The 19,580-nt window shown below is 43.6% G+C and overlaps 1 protein-coding gene across 1 annotated transcript; it reads left to right on the forward strand.

Annotated features, from left to right (window-relative positions):
- The first annotated feature begins 14,623 nt into the window (after window positions 1-14,623).
- On the forward strand, window positions 14,624-17,664 carry PLA2G2A (phospholipase A2 group IIA). The gene is made up of 4 exons (XM_006196720.3): window positions 14,624-14,666; window positions 14,861-15,005; window positions 15,361-15,467; window positions 17,522-17,664. The coding sequence occupies exons 1-4, from the start codon at window positions 14,627-14,629 to the stop codon at window positions 17,662-17,664; spliced, it is 435 nt and encodes a 144-aa protein (XP_006196782.2). The 5' UTR covers window positions 14,624-14,626.
- Window positions 17,665-19,580: the final 1,916 nt, after the last annotated feature.

Consider the following 19,580-nt stretch of genomic DNA (forward strand, 5'->3'; position numbering starts at 1 on the left):
GAAAGAGCATATGAGTAGGTGAAACACAGGGGACATTTACGGCAGTGAAACTATTCTGTAAAACACCAGTGATGGTAGATACACGACATTACCATTTGTCAAACCCCATAGCATCTACAACACAAAGACTCAGCCTTAATGCAGACTATGGACTTTAGTTAATAATAAATCAATGCTGATTCATTCATTGCAACAGATGTACCACATTAATGCAAAATGTTAATAGCAGGGAAACTAAGTCTGTGTTCAGACTGGGAGGAGGTCTATGGAAATTCTGTACAATTCTGTAAATCTAAAACTCTTCCAAAAAACAAGTCTATTAACTTAAAAAGAACTATTGTTGCAACAAGTGCTTTTACATGGTTACATATATTCTTTTTTAAAATTAAAATATACTTGACATATCATATTATGTTAGTGTCAGGTGTACTACATAGAGATTTGACATCTATATACATTATGATACGATCATCATGATAGGTCTGGTAACCATCTGTCCCCATACAAATTTATTACGGTATTACTGACTGTTTTCCTTATGCTGTATATTACATCTCTATGGCTTATTTATGTTATAACTGAAGGTTTGTACCTCTTAAATCCTTTCACCTATTTCATCCAACCCCTCAACCCTTCCCCTCTGGCAATCACTCATTTGTTCTCTGTATCTATGAGTTTATCTTCATGTGGTTTGTTTTTTACTTTCCCCATGTAAGTGAGATCATAGAATATTTGTCTTTCTCTGTCTGATTTATTTCACTTAGCATAATATCCATCCTCTAGATCCATCCAGGTTGCTGAAAATGGCATTATTTCATTTTTATGGCTGAGTACTATTCCATTGTGTGTGTGTGTGTGTGTGTGTGTGTGTGTGTGTGTGTGTGTGTGTGTATCTCACAACTTCTTTATCCAGTCATTTGTTGATAGACATTTAGGTTGTTTCCACATCTTGGCTATTGTAAATAATGCTGTGATAAACCTGGGGGTACCTATATATTTTTGAATTAGTATTTTTATTTTCTTTTGGTAAATACCCAGAAGTGAAACTCCTGGATCATATGGTAGTTCCACTTTTATTTTTTGAGGAACCTCCGCACTGCTTGGCTGCACCAATTTACATTCCCGCCAACAGTGCCGGAAGGTTCCCTTTTCTCAACACTTCTCATCCTTATCAACACTTGTTATTTGTTGTCTTTTTTTGTCGATAACTATTCTGACAGGCGTGAGATGGTATCTCCTTGAAGTTTTGATTTGCATTTCCGCGATGATTAGTGGTAACTTTACGTTCTTGATTACAAAGCAAGCATGGCAAAGATTGTGTTTTCTTTCTTTGTTCAGAGCCTGTTTGTGTTGGACTGGTTTTCATGCTCTTGGGCAATGCTTCTCAAACCTTATGGTGCCTATAAATCACTCAGTGATCTTTTTAAGGTGCAGGTTTTGATCCATAGGTCTTGGGTAAGGCTGTAGGATTTTACCTACAAACTCTCTGGTAATTCTAATACTGCAGGCATGTGGTCCATACTTTGAGTAGCAGGACATGCAAACAGACGAATAAACAAGACCAGAAGTCTTTGCCCTCTAATTTGGTTTCTAAACAAAGAGGGAAGAAATATCGAATTTCATGACAAGATTACTCAGGGTTTTTTGTGGTTACTTTTTTCATCCATCTTTAAAGGGCTATTTTCACTGCCCTTTCTTTTTGAATCATGTTCAGTGTCTGTTTCCAAAGGCACTGGAACTCCTTACTTCAACAAATGAGTCAGCTGAGATTGGAAGTTCATGTATCTGAGTGAAACTCAGCGAAAGTTCCATGACAGCCAACAGAGCCACCAGATACTTGTGTTTGTACAAGTCAAGCTGCATGTCTCCTTCTGGAGGCTGTGAAGGTCACTGCTGGGGTCGCCTGGACAGTGGCTGTTTTGGGACTAGTAAGAACATGCTACTGACTTGAAGGAGAGACTTTAAGCCAGATGGCAAACATGATGAGAGGGAGGTGGTTATATTATACAAGCTTCATGCCTCTAGACAGCCGTGGTGCACTGCAAAGTTCTGCCCCTAAACATTCTAACCCTCAGTTTCCACACCTGTATAATGTATGGTTGAGCTCCATTCTAATTAAGGGTCTTTCTAACTCTGCATGCCTTACTTTTATTCTGAGTACATTCATTCCAAATAAGAACCTGACTCTTCCTTTTCCAGGGCAAAGTTTCAAGTTTCCAATGGCACCCTCTCCCCTGCCCCACTGTCTCACTACCCGCCCCCACCCCGCCATGCTCCCCACCACCCCCACCACGCTCGTCCCACCTTTGGTCCACTGAGCGGTAGTCATACGAAACTCTGGCCTTCCACATGCCTGACTTCACAACTCAAAGCCAAGAGGAATCCAGTCCCAGAGCAAGTGGCCTCTCCTGGGCAGACCCCAGGACACTGATCACAGATAGAACCCCTCTTCCCCACACCCCTGACTAGTTTCCACTGACCTCAGATGGCCTCAGGGAGATCTGGCTGGAGAAGTTCCTGGCTCCATCCTGGAGCCAAAGAAGATTTTGCTACAATTGAGTAGATTCAGAAAGTCAACTAAGGAAATGACTGTATAAGTAGCCAGCACAAACCAGAGCATTTATTTGCTGTGGGGAAATCAAACTCTTGATTTAAACCAAACACAAACTCTTCAAGAAACCATGAGCGGCTGTTTTCCTGAACATTTCTTGGCCCAACTCAGCTGCAGGTCCTGGGTCTCTAGAAACTTTTTAGACCACAGTTTTGTCCAGTTGTGAGCCAATTATGACCCTGACAAGCATCTTGACAGTTAGCACAGAGCCTCCCTCAGGGGTGGGGCCTAGAATTAACTTTGTTGCCCTCCTACTTGGTGTTGGGTCCTCTGTATCTACAAATTTACCCTTCATTCATTCACTCACTCACTCGACACATATTATGGAGCCAAATTCAACAGGCCCTGCGCTATGCGTAAGGGGATGAGATCACAGCAGCTTACCATCTCACCTTGTCAGCCCATAGCAAGTCCCCTCTGAGTTTTTAGCACAAGAGAGGCGGGGGTACTCAGCTTGGTCCCCCTGATGCTGACAGAGCTTTTCCTCTGCATAGGGCTTCCTTGCTCACCTCTGGTGTCCTGGCACTCTCCACGCGGTTTGAACCGAGGGGATGAGCTTCCTACACCTCCTTGGAGCATGACACAGGGAGATACAGGACTAGGAGATGCAGGGAGTTTCATGTCTGATAGGAAGGACCATTCCACATTCCCAAGGAGTTCTCAGTCTGCAGGGAGAGACACAGCTCTATGCTTGGAGAGCTCTCAGACTTCGAAGAGCTCCTTGTTTGGTGGACAGATTGGGTACGTAAATACTAATATCCAAAGATTTGCAATACCTTATAAAAAAGCAATGGGCTGGCTTATGGCTGAGGAAAGGAAGGGAAGTGGCTTATCCCTAGGAGATGCTCTTTGACTAAGATATATGGAAAGAAGCATTCCTTTAGGCCCTACTCATTTCAGGCAGGAAGGAGAACCCCACATTTGCAGTTGTGCTGAGAGATTTATGACATGAGTGCACCAGGCAGGCCAGGTGGAGCAGATGTGAGATGGCCACGCTGAGTGCCAAGTTTTTAAAGTGGAAAACAGAATGAAACATGTTCTCTGGGTAAGATGAAGAGGTAATTTGATCTGTGTCCCTAGATCAAATTCCAGAGAGAAGTCTGAGCAATGGAGAGATGCAGCCAACCCAGAAAGGAGTTAAGGAATCACCAAGTTGTGTGGTCCATGAAGGGTCATCAAGTCCAGCCCCTGCTCCAATGAAAGGCTTGCTTTTACTCAGCTCCTAAATGGACTCTTGCCCTCTTTCTAGAGGTCATTCCAGCACTAGCCTCTGGCTGCCTCTGGGTCTTAAAACCATCTCCAAAACGAGTTTCCCTTCACATCTAGCTTAAACTTGCCCCTGTACTATCTCTCTTTCTTGGAAATACTAAATTGATTGAAGATAAAGTTAGGTCAATAATTCCATCTTTTACAACATAGCTTCAAAGTGCCATTGGCTGACCCAAGAAGGTCAGAAGGCCTGCAGTAACCTGGCCCCCTCTGACCTCTCCACCTTCATTTTACTATCTGCACTTTGTCCAATGGGTCTTCTGTCTTCCTCCAAAAACGCACTCCCTCCTCTTCCTTCTGTACACAAGTCATAAAACTTACAGCTTCCTCTACCTAGAATGGCCCCAACAAACTACCCCTAGGGCTCCACTCGGGATTGGAGGTCTGCCTTATTTAGAAGAAAACTCTTTACAGAAGGGCAGTGCGTCCTACGGAATCACTGAGGGGAAAAGTGCTGGAAAAGCAAGTTGAGTCTCCCAAAAAGACCCCCAGGGTCACATCACAGAACTAGCCTGCCAAGGGAGCTGCTGCTTCTGCCACAACAGGAAGTTGCTCATCAAATTGTGAAGCTGTCATCACAGCTTCCATGGCCAGAATCATGCCTCCACTACAACACTGTAAATTGATGTCTTACATCCTGCCCCTTTTCCCATTCACTCAGTTCTGAATTCAGATCTCAAACAAATATATCTATCTGATAGGCAGAATCTTAAAACACGTGGAATCTTTTTTTTAAATTGAAGTATAATCAATTTACAATATTGTGTTAGTTTCTGGTGTACAGCATAGTGATTCAGTTATATGTATATACATATATATTCATTTTCCTATTCTTTTTCGTTATAGGCTATTACAAGATATTGAATATAGTTCCCTATGCTCTACAGTAGGACCTTGGTGTTTATTTATTTTATATATAGTAGTTAGTATCTACAAACTGTGAACTCCTATTTTATCCCTTCACCCCCCTGCCCCCCAGAAACATAAGTTTGTTTTCTGTGTCTGTGAGTTTGTTTATGTTTGTAAATAAGTTCATTTGTGACGTTTATTTTTTAAGATTCCACATGTATATCATATGGTATTTTTCTTTCTCTTTCTGGCTTACTTCACTTAGAATGACAATCTCCAGGTCCATCCATGTTGCAGCAAATGGCATTTTTCATTCTTTTTAATGGCTGAGTAATATTCTCATATATATATACATATATGTGTGTGTGTGTGTGTGTGTGTGTGTGTGTGTGTATATCACATTATATATACAATATACCATACACATATATATACCATGTATATATATATATACCACAACTTTTTTATCCAGTCATCTGCTGATGGACATTTAGGTTGTTTCCACATCTTGGCTATTGTAAATAGTGCTGCTATGAACATTGGGGTGCATGTATCTTTTCAAAATAGGGTCTTCTCCACATATATGCCCAAGAGTATGATTGCTGGATCATATGGTAAGTCTATTTTTAGTTTTTTGAGGACTCTCCATACTGTCCTCCATACTGGTTGCACCAATTTAGATTCCCACAGCAAAATTAAACGAGAAATGAACAGAAAGATAGCTGGAAAACCTCAAAATACTTGGTGATTAAACAACATGGCTCTAATTAACACATGGATCAAAGAAGGAGAAATTAAAAGATATTTTTGAGCTAAATGAAAATTAAAACACAACTTATCAAAATCTGTGGAATAAAGTGAGAGCAGCGTTTGGGGGGAATTTATAACACTGAATGCCTACATCAGAAAAGCAGAAAGATCTAAAATCAATATTCTAGGATTCCATCTTTGGAAATAGAAAAAGAAAAGCAAATGAAACCCAAAGTTAGCAAAAGAAAAGAAATACTAAAAATTAGAGAAATTAAAGAAACTAAAATCAGGAAATCAATAGAGAAATGCAATGAAACCAAAAGCTGGCTCTTTGAAAAGATTAATGAAGTAAATAACCTCTAGCCAGGCATCTAAAAAAAGAATCAATATACAAACACTAATCTTGGAAGAAAGAGGAGAAGAGGGGCTATTACTACTGATCCCATGGTCGTTATAGAGGATAATAAAGAAATATTATGAACAACTCTACTCTCACAAATTTGCTAGACGAGGTGGAATGGACCAATTCCTTGAAAAACACAGTCTACCAAAGCTCAAGCAAGAAGACATAGATCATTTGAATAAGTCAGTATTTATCAAAGAAATTGAATCAATAATTATTAGCCTTCCAAAACAAAAGCCACTAGGCCCAGGTGATTGCACTGGTGAATGCCAAATATTTAAGGGAAAAATTATACCAATTTTCTACAGGTCTTCCAGAAAATCTCCTTAAGAAATTCCCTAACATGTTCTATAAGCCCAATATTATTCTGATAACAAATAGACAAAAGCATTACAAGAAAGGAAAACTATAGACCAACATCTCTCATCAACATAGATGTAAAAATCTCCAAAAAAAAAAAAGCAAAGCAAATCCAATAATGTATTAAAAATAAGTAAGTAAACTATACTACACAATCAGCTGGGATTTATTCCAGGTATGTAAGTTTTTCTCAATATTTGAAAATCAATTAATGTGTTCCATCATATCAACAGGTTAAAGAAGAAAAGCCACATGATGCAGAGGGCATTTGACAAAATCCAGCACTCACTCATTCATACAGATAAAACTCTCAGAAAACTAGAAATAGAAGGGGACGTCCTCACACTGATAAAGAACATCTACCAAAAAATCTGCAGCTGAAGTCACACTTAATGATGAAAAGCCAGATGCTTTCCCACTGAGATCAGGAACAAGACAAAAATATCCCCTCTCACCATTCCTTTTCTACATCATAATAGAAGTCCTAGCTAAGGCAGTAATAAAAGAAAAATACACTGATTGGGAAGGAAGAAATAAAACTATCTTTTCCCACAGGTGATATGATTGTCTATGAAGAAAAATCCTAAAGGATCAATAATAGCAAAAAATACAAAAAACAAAAAAGGTGGAACCGATAAGCAAGTACAGCAAGATTTCAGGATACAAGGTTAATATATACAAAAGTCAATTGCTTTTCCAGGGACTTATAGCCATTATCTTGTAATAATTTTTAATAGAGTATAATCTATAAAAATATTGAATCACTATGCTATACACCTGAAACTAATATAGTAAATCAACCATACTCAATAAGAAGTCAATTGCTTTCCCTATATATTAGCAATGAATAATTGGAACTTGAAGTTAAAAATAATATCATTTACATTAGCACTCATTAAAAAAATGAAATACTGAGATGTAACTCTTACAAAATATGTTCAAGACCTACATAAGGAAAACTACAAAACTCTGACGGAAGAAATCAAATAATTAAATAAATAGAGACGTCCATGTTCATTGATAGAAAGTCTCAATATTGCTGTCAGTTCTTCCTAACTTGATCTACAGATTCAATGCAATCCCAATAGAAATCCCAGCAAGTTATTTTGAGGATATTGACAAACTGATTCTAAAGTTTCTGTGGAGAGGCAAAAAAAATCCACCAGAATAGCCAACACAATATTGAGGGAGAAGAACAAAGTTGGAGGACTGCCTCCACTTGACTTCAAGACTTGCTATGAATCTAGAACAATCAAGACAATATAGCATTGCCGAAAGAATAGAAGAATAAATCAGTGGAATAGAATCACAAGCTCAGAAGTAGATGCGCACAAATATAATCAATTGCTCTTTGACAAAGGAGCAGTGCAACATGAGAGAGAGAATAGTCTTTTCAACAAACGGTGCTGGAACAATTTGACTTCCACATGTGAAAAAAAAAAGAAGAAGAAGAAAAGAAAAGAAAAAAATGAAAATAAAAGAGAGAATCTACACACAGAACTTCCATACTTCACAAAAATTAACTCAAAGTGGACCATAGATTAAACACAAAATTATAAAACTTTTAGAAGATAAAATGGGAGAAAATCTAGATGGCCTTGGGTTTGGTAATGACTTTTTAAGTATACTGGACTTCATTAAATTGAAAACTTCTGTATTGCAAAAGACACAGTCAAGAGAATGGGAAGACAGGAAAGACTGGGAGAAAATATTCACTAAAGTTTTAATAAAACTTTTTCTCCCAGAGGCAAGGGTTTGCAATTCAGAAACTACCTTATTTGTCCTAGAATTGAACAAATAAGTAAATATGTTGTGAGTAACGAAGCTCCAGTTAGAGAAAAGTGTTTCTAGATTAGGGAAAAACAGAAGGTTAGAATGAACCCTGTAGTGTTGGATTGGAATTGGAGGCATCGATGTAAACTCATTGTGTGTGTGTGTGTGTGTGTGTGTGTGTGTGTGTGTGTGTATTATTTCCCAGCTTTGCTGAGAAGGCCAGAAGCAGAGACATCCCACTAGCAGTGAGCATCTAAAGCTCCCAGATCTTTGTTTCTAAAAAAAAAAAAAAGGAAAGAAAGAGAGAGAAGAAGGGAGGAAGGAAGAAAAAAAGAGGAGAAAGAAGGAAGGAAGGAAGGAAGGAAGAAATGAAAGAGAGAGGGAGGGAGGGAGGGAGGAAGGAAGGAAGGAACAGAAAGAAAGAGAGAAAGATAGAAAGATTAAAGAAAAGAACCAGGGCTTCTTGGAGAAATGACTGATTCCATTCCAGGGTTTGGAAAGATAAAATATAAGTTTGAAACACCTTGTGGGGCCAGAAAGGAGTGCTAAGAAAATAAAAATGATGAAGGCATGCCAAAAGGGCACAGGTGTCAACATGAAGGTGCTCTCCATGGCCAAGATGGAACAATTTGAGCAAGAAAATAAATAATGGTGGTATTAATCCATAGATGGAAATAATGAATACAGACTGATATAAATAACTGAATAAATAAATTCAAGGAAAAACCCTGGCCTAGAGTAGAATTCAAGTTCTTAATGTAGAAGGAATGAGGGAACTAAAAAACACCAATTATTAAATTGTTGCCAGCAAAAACCATGGATTCATGCTAAAATTAGTGAGTGAAAGATTAGGAAAACTGGTCTCAAAGTAACTGCCCCCAAGATACTTACTAATTACAAAAGACAAAATAGTAACTTCCCAGTGGAGAAACGTGGCAGACACCACCTTAATCAAGTGATCAAAATGAATGTCAATAGCAATGAGATCTAGCAATATCATGTATCATAGATAAGATTTCCCAAGAAGGGCGCAATATCATTTCTGTGATATTCTTGCCAAAAATGCACAACTTCAGTCTGATTATGAGAAAATATCAGACAAATCCAAACTGAGGGGCATTCTACAAAAACCTGAGCAGTGCTCTTCAGAAGTCTCAAGGTCACAAAAAGCAAAGAAAGACTAAGGAGCTGTCACAGACCAGAGGAGACAAAGAAGATGTGAAAACTGCATGCAGTATGGGATCCTGAACCGGAAAAAAGATGTTAGTAGGAAAACAGGTGACATTCAAATAAGGTCTGTAGATTCATTAATAATGTTCATTTCCTGGTTTCTATAATCATACCATGTAGAATGTTAACATTCAATGGATGGGAGGGTACTACTTTTGCAACTGTTGAACTGAAACAAATATCTAGATATTTACCAGATATTTCTCTAGCAATGACAAGTTTATTTGGATTCAGAAGAAAATGGCAATTTAGGGTTTGCAACCATAATGAGCCACGTGCAAGTCCCTCCACAGGAAGGGAAGAAGAACTCTTTTATAGAGGGGAAAAGGAAGTTGGGAAGGCTATAGGCTACAGAGTCCATGGCTTTTCATTGGCTGAGCCCTCACCAGGAAAGAGTCTTTCTTCTCCCATTCGGTTCAGCTATTCTCACAGGGTGTGAGAGCTCCCCCTTCTGGTCACCTGACTCTATTTCATTGACGTTTCTGTTTATTATTATTATTTTAATTGACGTATAGTCAGTCACAATGTGTCCGTTTCTGGTGTAATGGATAATGTCACAATCATGCATATATATATACATATATTCATTTTCATATTCTTTTTCATTAAAGGTTATTACAAGATATTGAATATAGTTCCCTGTGCTATACAGAAGAAATTTGTTTTTTAAGCTATTTGTGTATATAGTAATTATCATTTATTATTTCTTACACAACTTTCCTATAAAAATATTTCAAAATTAGAAGGTTTTTTTTTAAAGAAGAGTAATGAGTCATTTTTCCTCACCAAGGAAATGTTATGAAACAGAGAACACAGAAACATTTTCAACCATAATCCTGACATTGAAAACAACACTGGTAATAGGCTGACTCTTTTAATTATTAATAACTGAAGAAAAGTTTTCTGAGTGCTGGCTGTGCTCAAAGAACATCTGGTTTGAGGACATCCATCCAACGGAAAATACCAGTCCACTCTTCCCCCAGACACACTCCTGCTTCCCTTATCCATCTCTATTGCCTCTTTCCCCTTGGCTTTATCACCATTCAAGCGTCAAGGTGTTGACCCTTGAAAACAACACAGGTTCAAACTGTGCGGGTCCATTTATACATGGATTTTTCAAAATAAGTATACACTACAGTGCTACACAATCGCAGATTGGTGGGATCTGTTTCTGCAGAGCCATGGATACCAGGGCCCAATGCAAAGTTACACACGGATTTCTGACGGCTCATGTTGTTCAAGGGTCAACTGTAAATCATTAATTTATTGTGTCTTTTGTTTATTGTCTGTCTCAGTCCACTAAAATGCAAGGCCCACAAGAGTAGAATTTTTGTTTTGTTCACTGACACACTCCAAGTGCTTAAATTCATCCTTGATGAAGGAGGTTGGACAAGGAGCCAAATCATGGAGTTTGAATTCTTGTGGGAAATTATGAAAAGATGGAAAAAGGAGAGGAAGTTTGTGACATCACCAGAGTCCTTGGGCACTGGGGCCTGGCTGCCACCAGGATACACAAAAGGGGTGGAAGTTTGCCTGTCCTAGAAATGACAGTGTTCCAAAAGCCGAGGCCTTTAAAAAAGATCAATGTCTAGCCCATCGCCTCTGAACTTTCATTTAGGCCTAAAACAAATGGACATGAGAGCAGGAATCTTAGCAACTGAAAAAAAAAATGCAGAACATAAAGGTTGAAAATGAGGTTTTATCTGAGGCATTACTGAGGACTTAAGCCTGGGACACAGCCTCTAAAATAGCTTTGCGAGACTGTCCTGGAAAGGTAAGGGACGGGACAGCATCTATAGGAGTTTTTGCAAAAAACAAAAAACAAAACAAAACAAAAAGGTGGTCAAACATCAAAAGATGACTGCTAATTCAAGAGAACGCAGACATCTCAAGTTAATGAATTTAGTGCTTTTCTCTGTAGGGGAAGATACAAGAGTCTGGTCTTAAGGAAACTATTCCTTTGATATGCACCTTCACTATGGAGGGCCGGTATCCTGTTTTTCTCCATCCCAAATCCCCTCAGGATGTACCATAGTGGGTGGCTGCAGGGGTGATGGCTTGATGGCTGCAACGTCTTCTGTTTACTGATATAGCTGGTGACATTCTTTGTTCACAAGTCCCACACTACAGAGACACACAGAGATCTCTGGAGGCTGGATTAATTTGCTAGGAATTTGTACCAGGTACAAGGTACCACAAATTGAGCAGCTTAAATGGTAGAAATGTATGGTCTCACAGTTCTGGAGGCTAGAAGTCTAACACCAAGATGCCAGTGTGGTTGGCTCCTTCTGAGGGCTATGAGGAGAGTCTGTTCCATGCCTCTCCCCTGGCTGTGGGGGTTTCCCCACCATCTTCAGCCTTCTTTGGCTTATAGAAACACCCCCTCCATCTCCACCTTCATCTTCACATGGAATTCTCCCAGTGAAGATGTGTGTGTATCTCTATGCCAAGGTCTCCCCTTTGCATAAAGACATCAGTCATGTTGTCAGTTAAGGCCCACCCTAATAACCTTATCTGAACTCCTCACTCACACAAAGACCCGGTTTCCAAATAAAGTCACATTCTGAGGTCTTAACTGGAAGTTAGGACTTCAACATAGGAATTTGGCGGGGGACACAATTCAACCCAAAACACAAGCTAAGCAATTCAAGGAAATTGTATCTTCAAGATGAAAGCTGCCTGGATGGCTGTTAGTATAGATTAGATTATTGTAGTGTAAACCCTGACAGTTATTCGGGGGGTTTGTACATTTTCTTTCTAATGTAAGTGCCTGCGAACCTCTGATTAGTGCCTGCTAGCCTTTGATGGATTGCCGACGTACCCGCTCTAACGGCTATCTTGAATAAACACGTAACAGCCACACGAGTACATAGAGAACCAAGCCGCCTCCTCTCACTGAGGCTCCTTTGTTTTCGAAATTTTGGTTAATTCTACCATGAAGCCATCTGTTTGTTCTCTTCTTGCTGCTTTTAATTCCTGCTCTTCTGTTTTAAATTCATCAATAAGGAGTGAGTACACAAAACCCCAGCCACTCCCTGCCTCCCCCCTCTCGCCTGGAAGCCAATAAAAGCAGAACCCCAGGCCCACGATCTCAGGCTCTCTCTCTTTCCATGACCTCGCTGTGTGGACCCAGGTGTGTAGTGTCATTTCCAGGTCCTGTAAGTAGTAAACCTTTGTTTTTGTCAAAGTTTTCTAATGGTTGTTGTTGCAGGGCATCTTGCAAACACAAGAACCATAAGGGGCTGGTTCAGCCACAACACTGGTTATTGGTAGGCTGAGATCGACACACAACATCAGTGATTTAACACAACCACATTGTATTTCTTGCTCACACCAAGACCGCTGAGGCTCTGCGGGACTCTCCAGGACACTCTCCTCCATGCTGTGACTCAGGGATCCAAGCTGTTCCCGTCTTCTGCTTCCAGCACGAGGGGCAGAGAAAGACGAGGGCATTGCATGGAGTTTTTACTTAGTTTCAGCCTGGCAGTGGCCCTCAGCACGGATGCTCACATTGTGCTGGCCAGGCTGTTTCCGGGGCCCGGTTACCTGGAGGTGTGGGGAGCAGACAGAATGGTGACGAGCATCATATCCTCTGCCTCGCTTGCTTCTGAGGGGACCGGTGTCGGGGAGTGTTAAGGCCGTGGGAGCTGCATTCTTAGTGTTGATGGGCCAGGATAAAACACATGTCTTAGAAATGAAAGCTGGAGTCACTGTGTCCCTGAGGCTGAAGAAGAAACAGCAGTAGACCCCAGGAGCCTTGGTCAGCTCCGACTCCAAACAGGTGAGGACTGGGGATGAGGCGGAAGCAGTACTTGTGGGGGAATCTCCAGGACAATCTCTGGCTTTTTCCAGAAGGGGAGGGAGATAAAGAGGAACAAGAAAAGGCAGTGGAGGCGCTCAGCCAAGTCAGTGGGAAGGGACCGTCCGCCCCATTGCATGTCTTTCTGTGCTGCAGTCCCTGGGGTCCCTGGGGCAGGACAAGTCCTCGTCACCTCCTGAGAGGGTGACGTGGGTCCTGGCCCTTTGAAGAGGCTTAGTATGTGCTTCCTGGGAAAGACTGATTGATTGAATGAATGAATAACACTAAATGCCCTTTTTCTTGTTCCTGAATGTCACATTTAGCAGAAGAAAGGGCAGTCGTTTGTTTGTGACCCGCTGATGGCCCCTGCCCTCTCCTGGAAGTGGTTGCAGGGAGGTGACTGCTGGCCATCCCCAGACCCAGTTCTGGGAGTTTATTCACTTGGGAGAGAGGCCCAAATGGCCCATAGAAAGTAATCTAAAATTCTGGCATCTGCTAATGGCACAGAGTTTTTCCATCCTCAGCTCTGTCCTGCCAGCTGATGCGAGGAAGAAAAGAGGATTGCTTAGGGGCACGGACGTGCCAAACTCTGAGTTCCCCCACTGGCCGTACCCCTGCCTCCTTCCCCTTCCAGCCCAACTCCCAAGCTCCCAATGGGAGCAGCCATTTAACTGGAGTTCAGAATAAACAAGGCAGTCACTTGGAAGTATCAGCTCCAGCATCCTCTGAGAACTAAATACCCAGAAATTAATGCCTGGTCCCTGCTCCTTGGCTGCCTTCAAGTGTGGCTATGTTTCATGTGTGTGTGTGTGTGTGTGTGTGTGTGCGCGCGCATGTATGTGCATGTGTATGTAGGCACACTTGAACACAAGCCTGCACAGGCATGATTTGGTTTGTACAAGAGAGTGTGTGTGCACAAATGTGTTGTGTGGGCACATGAGTATATCATATCAAAGGATGTCTGCTCTAGGAGATGAACTCGAGTGTGTGTGTGTATGTGTGTGTACACATGTGTGCACACATGTGTGAGTAGGTATGCGTCTGCACACATAGATGTATAAGGGGTCGGAAAGTCTTTCAAAGAGAGGGCTGCTGCTTTAGTTCTGGAGAAAAACACTGGGGATCGGACTCCATGGGTGAGACTCCCAAGCCTTGAATCCAGTGTTGGGTGGAGGCGAGTTGGATATGTTTAGAGAGGGACACACAACCTAGGACCTCAGCGATCTCCTGGTTTGTTGGGAGGATCTGGTTGCAACCTCCCAGGAACTGTGAGTCTGATGAGGAGCATGGAGGTTTCATTAGTGCATTACGGGTGGGGGAATGGGTCTCGATGTGTGAAACGTTCACCGAAGATGGGAAGGACCTGGAGGTCGTGTGTGCGCACATTACTTGTGCACTCTGTGTGTGATGAAGGCAGACCCCGCCTGGGATTGAGGAGCCTGTCTGTGTGCTCCCTCGACGACTCCTTCACCAGGGTTGTTGAGTGTGAACAGAACAGGGGCCAGGGCAGAAGAGTCTAGGAACCACCTGGGAGAGGAGTCTAGGCCAGGCTATCTGCATCTCTCCCACACAGGACCCCAACATGAAGACCCTCCTGCTGTTGGCAGTGATCATGGCCTTTGGTAAGAGTGGACCCTGACTTCTGGCCACAAGGGGGAGGGAAGCACCCTCATCCCCCAGCTTCCCTTCCCACTGCGTCATGCCCTCGGTGGGAGGAAGAGAGGGACCATTATGGGGAGGGGGAGGGGGAGTAGCAGAGAGAAGCAGAGGGAGGACCCAGGGCCGCAGCCCCCATCACCAGGTGATTTCCTTCCAGGCCTGCTGCAGGTCCGTGGAGACTTGCTGAGTTTTCGGAAAATGATCAAGTATACGACAGGAAAGGAGCCTGTGTCCGCTTATGGCTTCTATGGCTGCTACTGTGGCCTGGGTGGCAAAGGATCCCCCAAGGATGCAACAGATTGGTGAGGCCACGCCCAGTCCTCCCTTCCCTCTGCCCGCCTGTGGCCCCAGCGGGGCTGGGAGCTGTAAGCCTCGTGCTGCTGTCTCATCAGCACAGAACCCCAGCTGAAAAAGCAGCCAATTTTTTTGTTGATGCATGTAAATGTATAAGGGGTGGAAAGTCTTTCAAAGAGAGGGTGCTGCTTTAGTTCTGGAGAAAAACACTGGGGACCGGACTCCCCTAGAGCAGAGGAAACTCCACTTTAAACTATTGCAACATCCTTGGGTCCCTGCCCAGGGTCAAAGAGGTAAGACCACAGAGCACCAGGCTCCCTGGAGCTACAGGGGGACAGCCTCAATAGCGTGGTCTTGTCACAGGTGCTGCGTGGCGCATGACTGTTGCTACAGACGTCTGAAGAGAATCGGCTGTGGCACCATATTACTGAGTTACAAGTTTAGTTACCTCCGGGGCCAAGTCGTCTGTGGTAAGAAAGAGTCTTACAACCCCGCCCAGCCTCCTTTGTTCATTTTACTGAGTGTCCACTGTGCCGGGCACCAGAGATGGATACGAAGGGACAGTGTCCCTGCGTCAGGATGCTCACAGTTGAGTGGGAAGTGAAGAAGGTGAAAATAAACATGGCAGACTCCAGTAGGAAGTAAGAAAAAGGACAGGGCCCTGAACACAGCCTGAATTTCAAGGAAGGTTCCTGAGAGTGGTGACCTCCATGCTGAGTCTTCAAGGCAGTGAGAAGTCAGGCCAAAGGAGGGTTTGGGGCACCACAATGGGAGGACAGAGCAAGGTCAAAGGGACCCAAGGGAACGGCAATAATTCCATACTGCTGAAGGGAAATGTGAGGATGAGATGGAGCGGTGAGGGATGATGCTGGAGAGGAAGGAGGGGGCTAGATCAAGACTCCAAAGCCATATTGAATTTAGATTTTGTCCTAAAGCAGTAGGGAGCTCTTAGGCAAAGGAGTGACATGATCAGACTGGCATTTCAGAGGACTCACGCTGGCTGAGGGTGGACAAAGACAGATGGAAGAGGGGGAGCAGTGAGAAGGACATTGCCATAAGACAGAACATGAGACAGTAAGAGCTTGACCTATGGCAATGGTGGTCAGGATGGAAGGGGTGGAGAGCGACATTAAGATACATTTAAGATAGAATCTGCCCAGCTTGGTAGTTGACTGGCTGGGGTGATAGGGAGCTATTGAGTGGCTCTACAACTGTGTGGGCTGTGTAACTGAGGAGGTCCTGGTGGGTGAGGGGAGGAGGAGTTCTATTGGGAGCATGTTGAGTTTGGAGGCTTCCGGAACATCCAGGGAGATGTGCATCAGGCAGCCGGATGAAGGAACTCATCGGCTCAAGGGAGGGGTCTGGACTGGGGCACAGTTTCAGGAGGTGGCAGCAGAGAGCAGAGGGGTGGGTGTATTCACCCATTTCATGTTAAAAGGCCCAGAAAAGAGACAGAGGAGGGAGAATCAGAGAGAGAGGAGAAAAACCAAGAAAGTCAAGGAGTTGGCAAGGAGGAGATAATTAATGGCAGCCAGCTTAACAGAGGAGTCCTCCAGGATGAGGGCTGACAAGGCTCCTCGGATCTACAGGCAGGAGGACCACTGAGGACCTCAGTGGGAGCTGGTTCCATGAGCTGGTGAGGGCAAAGCCAGATTAGAGCAGATTGGAAGGTGGGTGGGAAGTGAAGCAGAGGCAGTGAGTGGGAAGTAGACCCACGAGTGGGATTTTGAGAAAGCATGGACTCTTGCCCAACAGCCTGAGTTCTGTAAGATCAGAAATTATGTCTCCTCATCATGACCTCTCCATAAGATCATGTGTCTTTAGCAGGCTTTGGGTGGCAAGCAACAGGATTCCCAACTAAAAGAGGCTCAAACATAGAAATTCTGACTCTCATATAACTGAAGTCTGGAAGGGGGCAGTGCCAGGGCTGGGGCAGCTTCTCAACTTTGTCTTGAAGGACTCAGCCTTCTCCCAACCTTCTGCTCTGTCGTGTTGGCAACGTGATGTCAAGACATGCTACAGCTCCAAGCATTATGGCTTTACTTTCCGAAAGAGGCTCTCCTTTTGTATGTCTCTCTGAGGGAGGAAATTAATACTTCCCAGAAGCCCTCAGCAGACTTTCCCGTGTGGCTCATTGGTCAGAGCAAGGTCACAGGCTACCCAGAAACCAATCACTACAAAGGAAAAAGGGATGACTGTGACGGGTTTACACCAATCATGACCCATTCCATGGTCCCGAGGCCAGGGGCTTTGCACCCTGGACACATCTGCTAGCAAGGAGAAAGACCCAGGAAGGCCTTTAACAAAATACCAGTGCATGGCTGCTGGTGTCCCCATCATACTGGAGGTAAGGGTTCTGAGGGCAGGAATTCTGTCTCCCCATCAGTCAGAAATGTCTGGAACATAGATGCTTCCCAGGCTAGAAGCCCCTGGAAGACAGGGGGCTTCTCCCCCTGACTTCCCACAAGAAACCATGGAATATTAACAAACCCCTCATCCTGTGTTTATTTTCTTGTGATTTCAGACAAACAGGGATACTGTAGGAGTGAACTGTGTCAGTGTGATAAAAGAGCTGCTGATTGCTTTGCAAGAAACCAGAAGACCTATAATAAAAAGCTTCAATACTACAGTAACCTACTGTGCAGTGGGAGTGCCCCCAAGTGCTGAAGGTCCCCTGATTCCAGAAGCCTTGCCACTCAGTGCTGAGTTTCCTTTTCCAGCACCTGCCCCTCTCCCCTAGCCAATGGTGAATGAAGTAAACCCTCTTTCACATCCTAGAGACAAGCCAGGAGTCCTTCCCTTCCCAGATAGAAGCCGTCTATCCGGAATGAGAAGCCCAAAGCCTGAGCATGTATGCCTGGCCCCTTCCCTCTGCTTCCTTGGGCAGCGGGGGATTTCCCCATTTCCATGCTCTTTTAAGTCAGACTTCATGCTTAGCGTAGCAGCTACACTCCTGGTGGGCTCTTCTGAATAAAGCAATCCATTTGGCAAACTAGATGTGAGTATGTGTATGTGTGTGCACGCACTACTCCAGGCACTTTCAGTGTGAGAATAAACTGGTACGTTTCTGTTACAGAAACGACAGGCCAGCCAAGAAACAAGCACCACTCGGAGGGTTGGGGTACTCAGATGTATTACGCCGGCGGGCTCAGAGGGGCTTCTGCTCCGAAGCTCTGAGCACCTGCAAAACGTGTGCATGAGGTTTTATAGGGTTAATTGCAAGCTTGGGGTATTCAGCCAATAGGCATGGAACAGCTTTAGCAGCATCATTATCACAAAGGCAGAGGCAGGGAGGCAGCAAACAGACATTCCAAGGCCAGATATGCCTCTCTGAAAATCCAGCTGGCTAGCGAGAACAAACATGAGCAGGGAATCAGCAAACCGACACTTATTAACTTAGATTTATGAGTTAGGCCCAGCCCGGCTTTTCCTTCACAGCACAAGGCAATATAGTATAAGACGTTAAAAACACAGACTTTAGAGTCAGACTGGCTGAGTCAAATCCCCACCACCATCACTTCCCTAAACCTTAGTTCCCTCATCTAAATGGAGATAGCTTTGGTACCAAGTGCACGGGCTGGTTGGAGAAGTAAAAGTGTTAAAGAATGTAAAGCACTGGGTCTGGCATGTCTGTATCTGTTATTATTATTACAATAATAATACCTTCTCCTTCCCTGGGCAAGAGCAGCTCCTGCTGGCCTGTTGGGGAAAACAGGAAAGTGGTTCTTGATGTTTGGGCAGCTATAGCTCATGTCTTCCACGTGGCACATTTTTCTTGTATGTTGCCAGTCTGGTGAAGGTGGGTCAGTGTAAGGCTGGCCATCAGCTGGATTCTCAGGGCATTTGTCCCCTCAGCCAGGGCTGGCTCCCTGGACTTGCAACCCATGCAGAGTCCCAGTGGGCTCTGCACCTAGTTGAATGCACTGCCTCAGCCATCTCAGAATTCTTAATGATGTGGAGTCTTGCATTTTATCTTGCACTGGGACTCACAGATTATGTCGCTGGTCCTACCCTCACCTGGATGCTACTTCCCCTCCCGTCATCCAGGGTTCTGCTGAGATGTTCTTACCTGGACTAGCTACAGCCCACCCAATTCTTTAATAATTATCATCAGGGCTGCTGGGTGTGGATCTCAGAAAGGTACCCTGCTTACAGAGCATGGATGGGAGCTGCAAGCTCTGCATCCACCCAGAAGTGGTGTCTTTTCTGTAATTCATCTTGGAAGAGGTGCTTTTTTCTAATTCTGCATAAAGATGCTTCAGTTGCTAGCAATAGCCCTGATCACATTCACTCTCGCTCATGATAAAAGGAATGTAAATTAAATCTCCACTGAGATACTATTTTTACTGATCAGAATGGATAAAAATCCAGAAGAGTGACAACCTGCTCTCTTGGCAAGGCTGCATGGGGAACCCGGCCTCTCAGAGGTGATTGGAGGGAGGGTAGAATGCCCACAGAGGGCAAACTGGCAATATCGACCAAAATGAGACATGCCCTGGGGAGGGTATAGCTCAGTGGCAGAGTGCTTGCCTAGCATGTATGAGGTCCTGGGTTCAATCCCAAGTAATTCCATTTTAAAAATA

Source organism: Vicugna pacos, chromosome 13, assembly GCF_048564905.1.
Source record: "Vicugna pacos chromosome 13, VicPac4, whole genome shotgun sequence".
NCBI lineage: Eukaryota > Metazoa > Chordata > Mammalia > Artiodactyla > Camelidae > Vicugna > Vicugna pacos.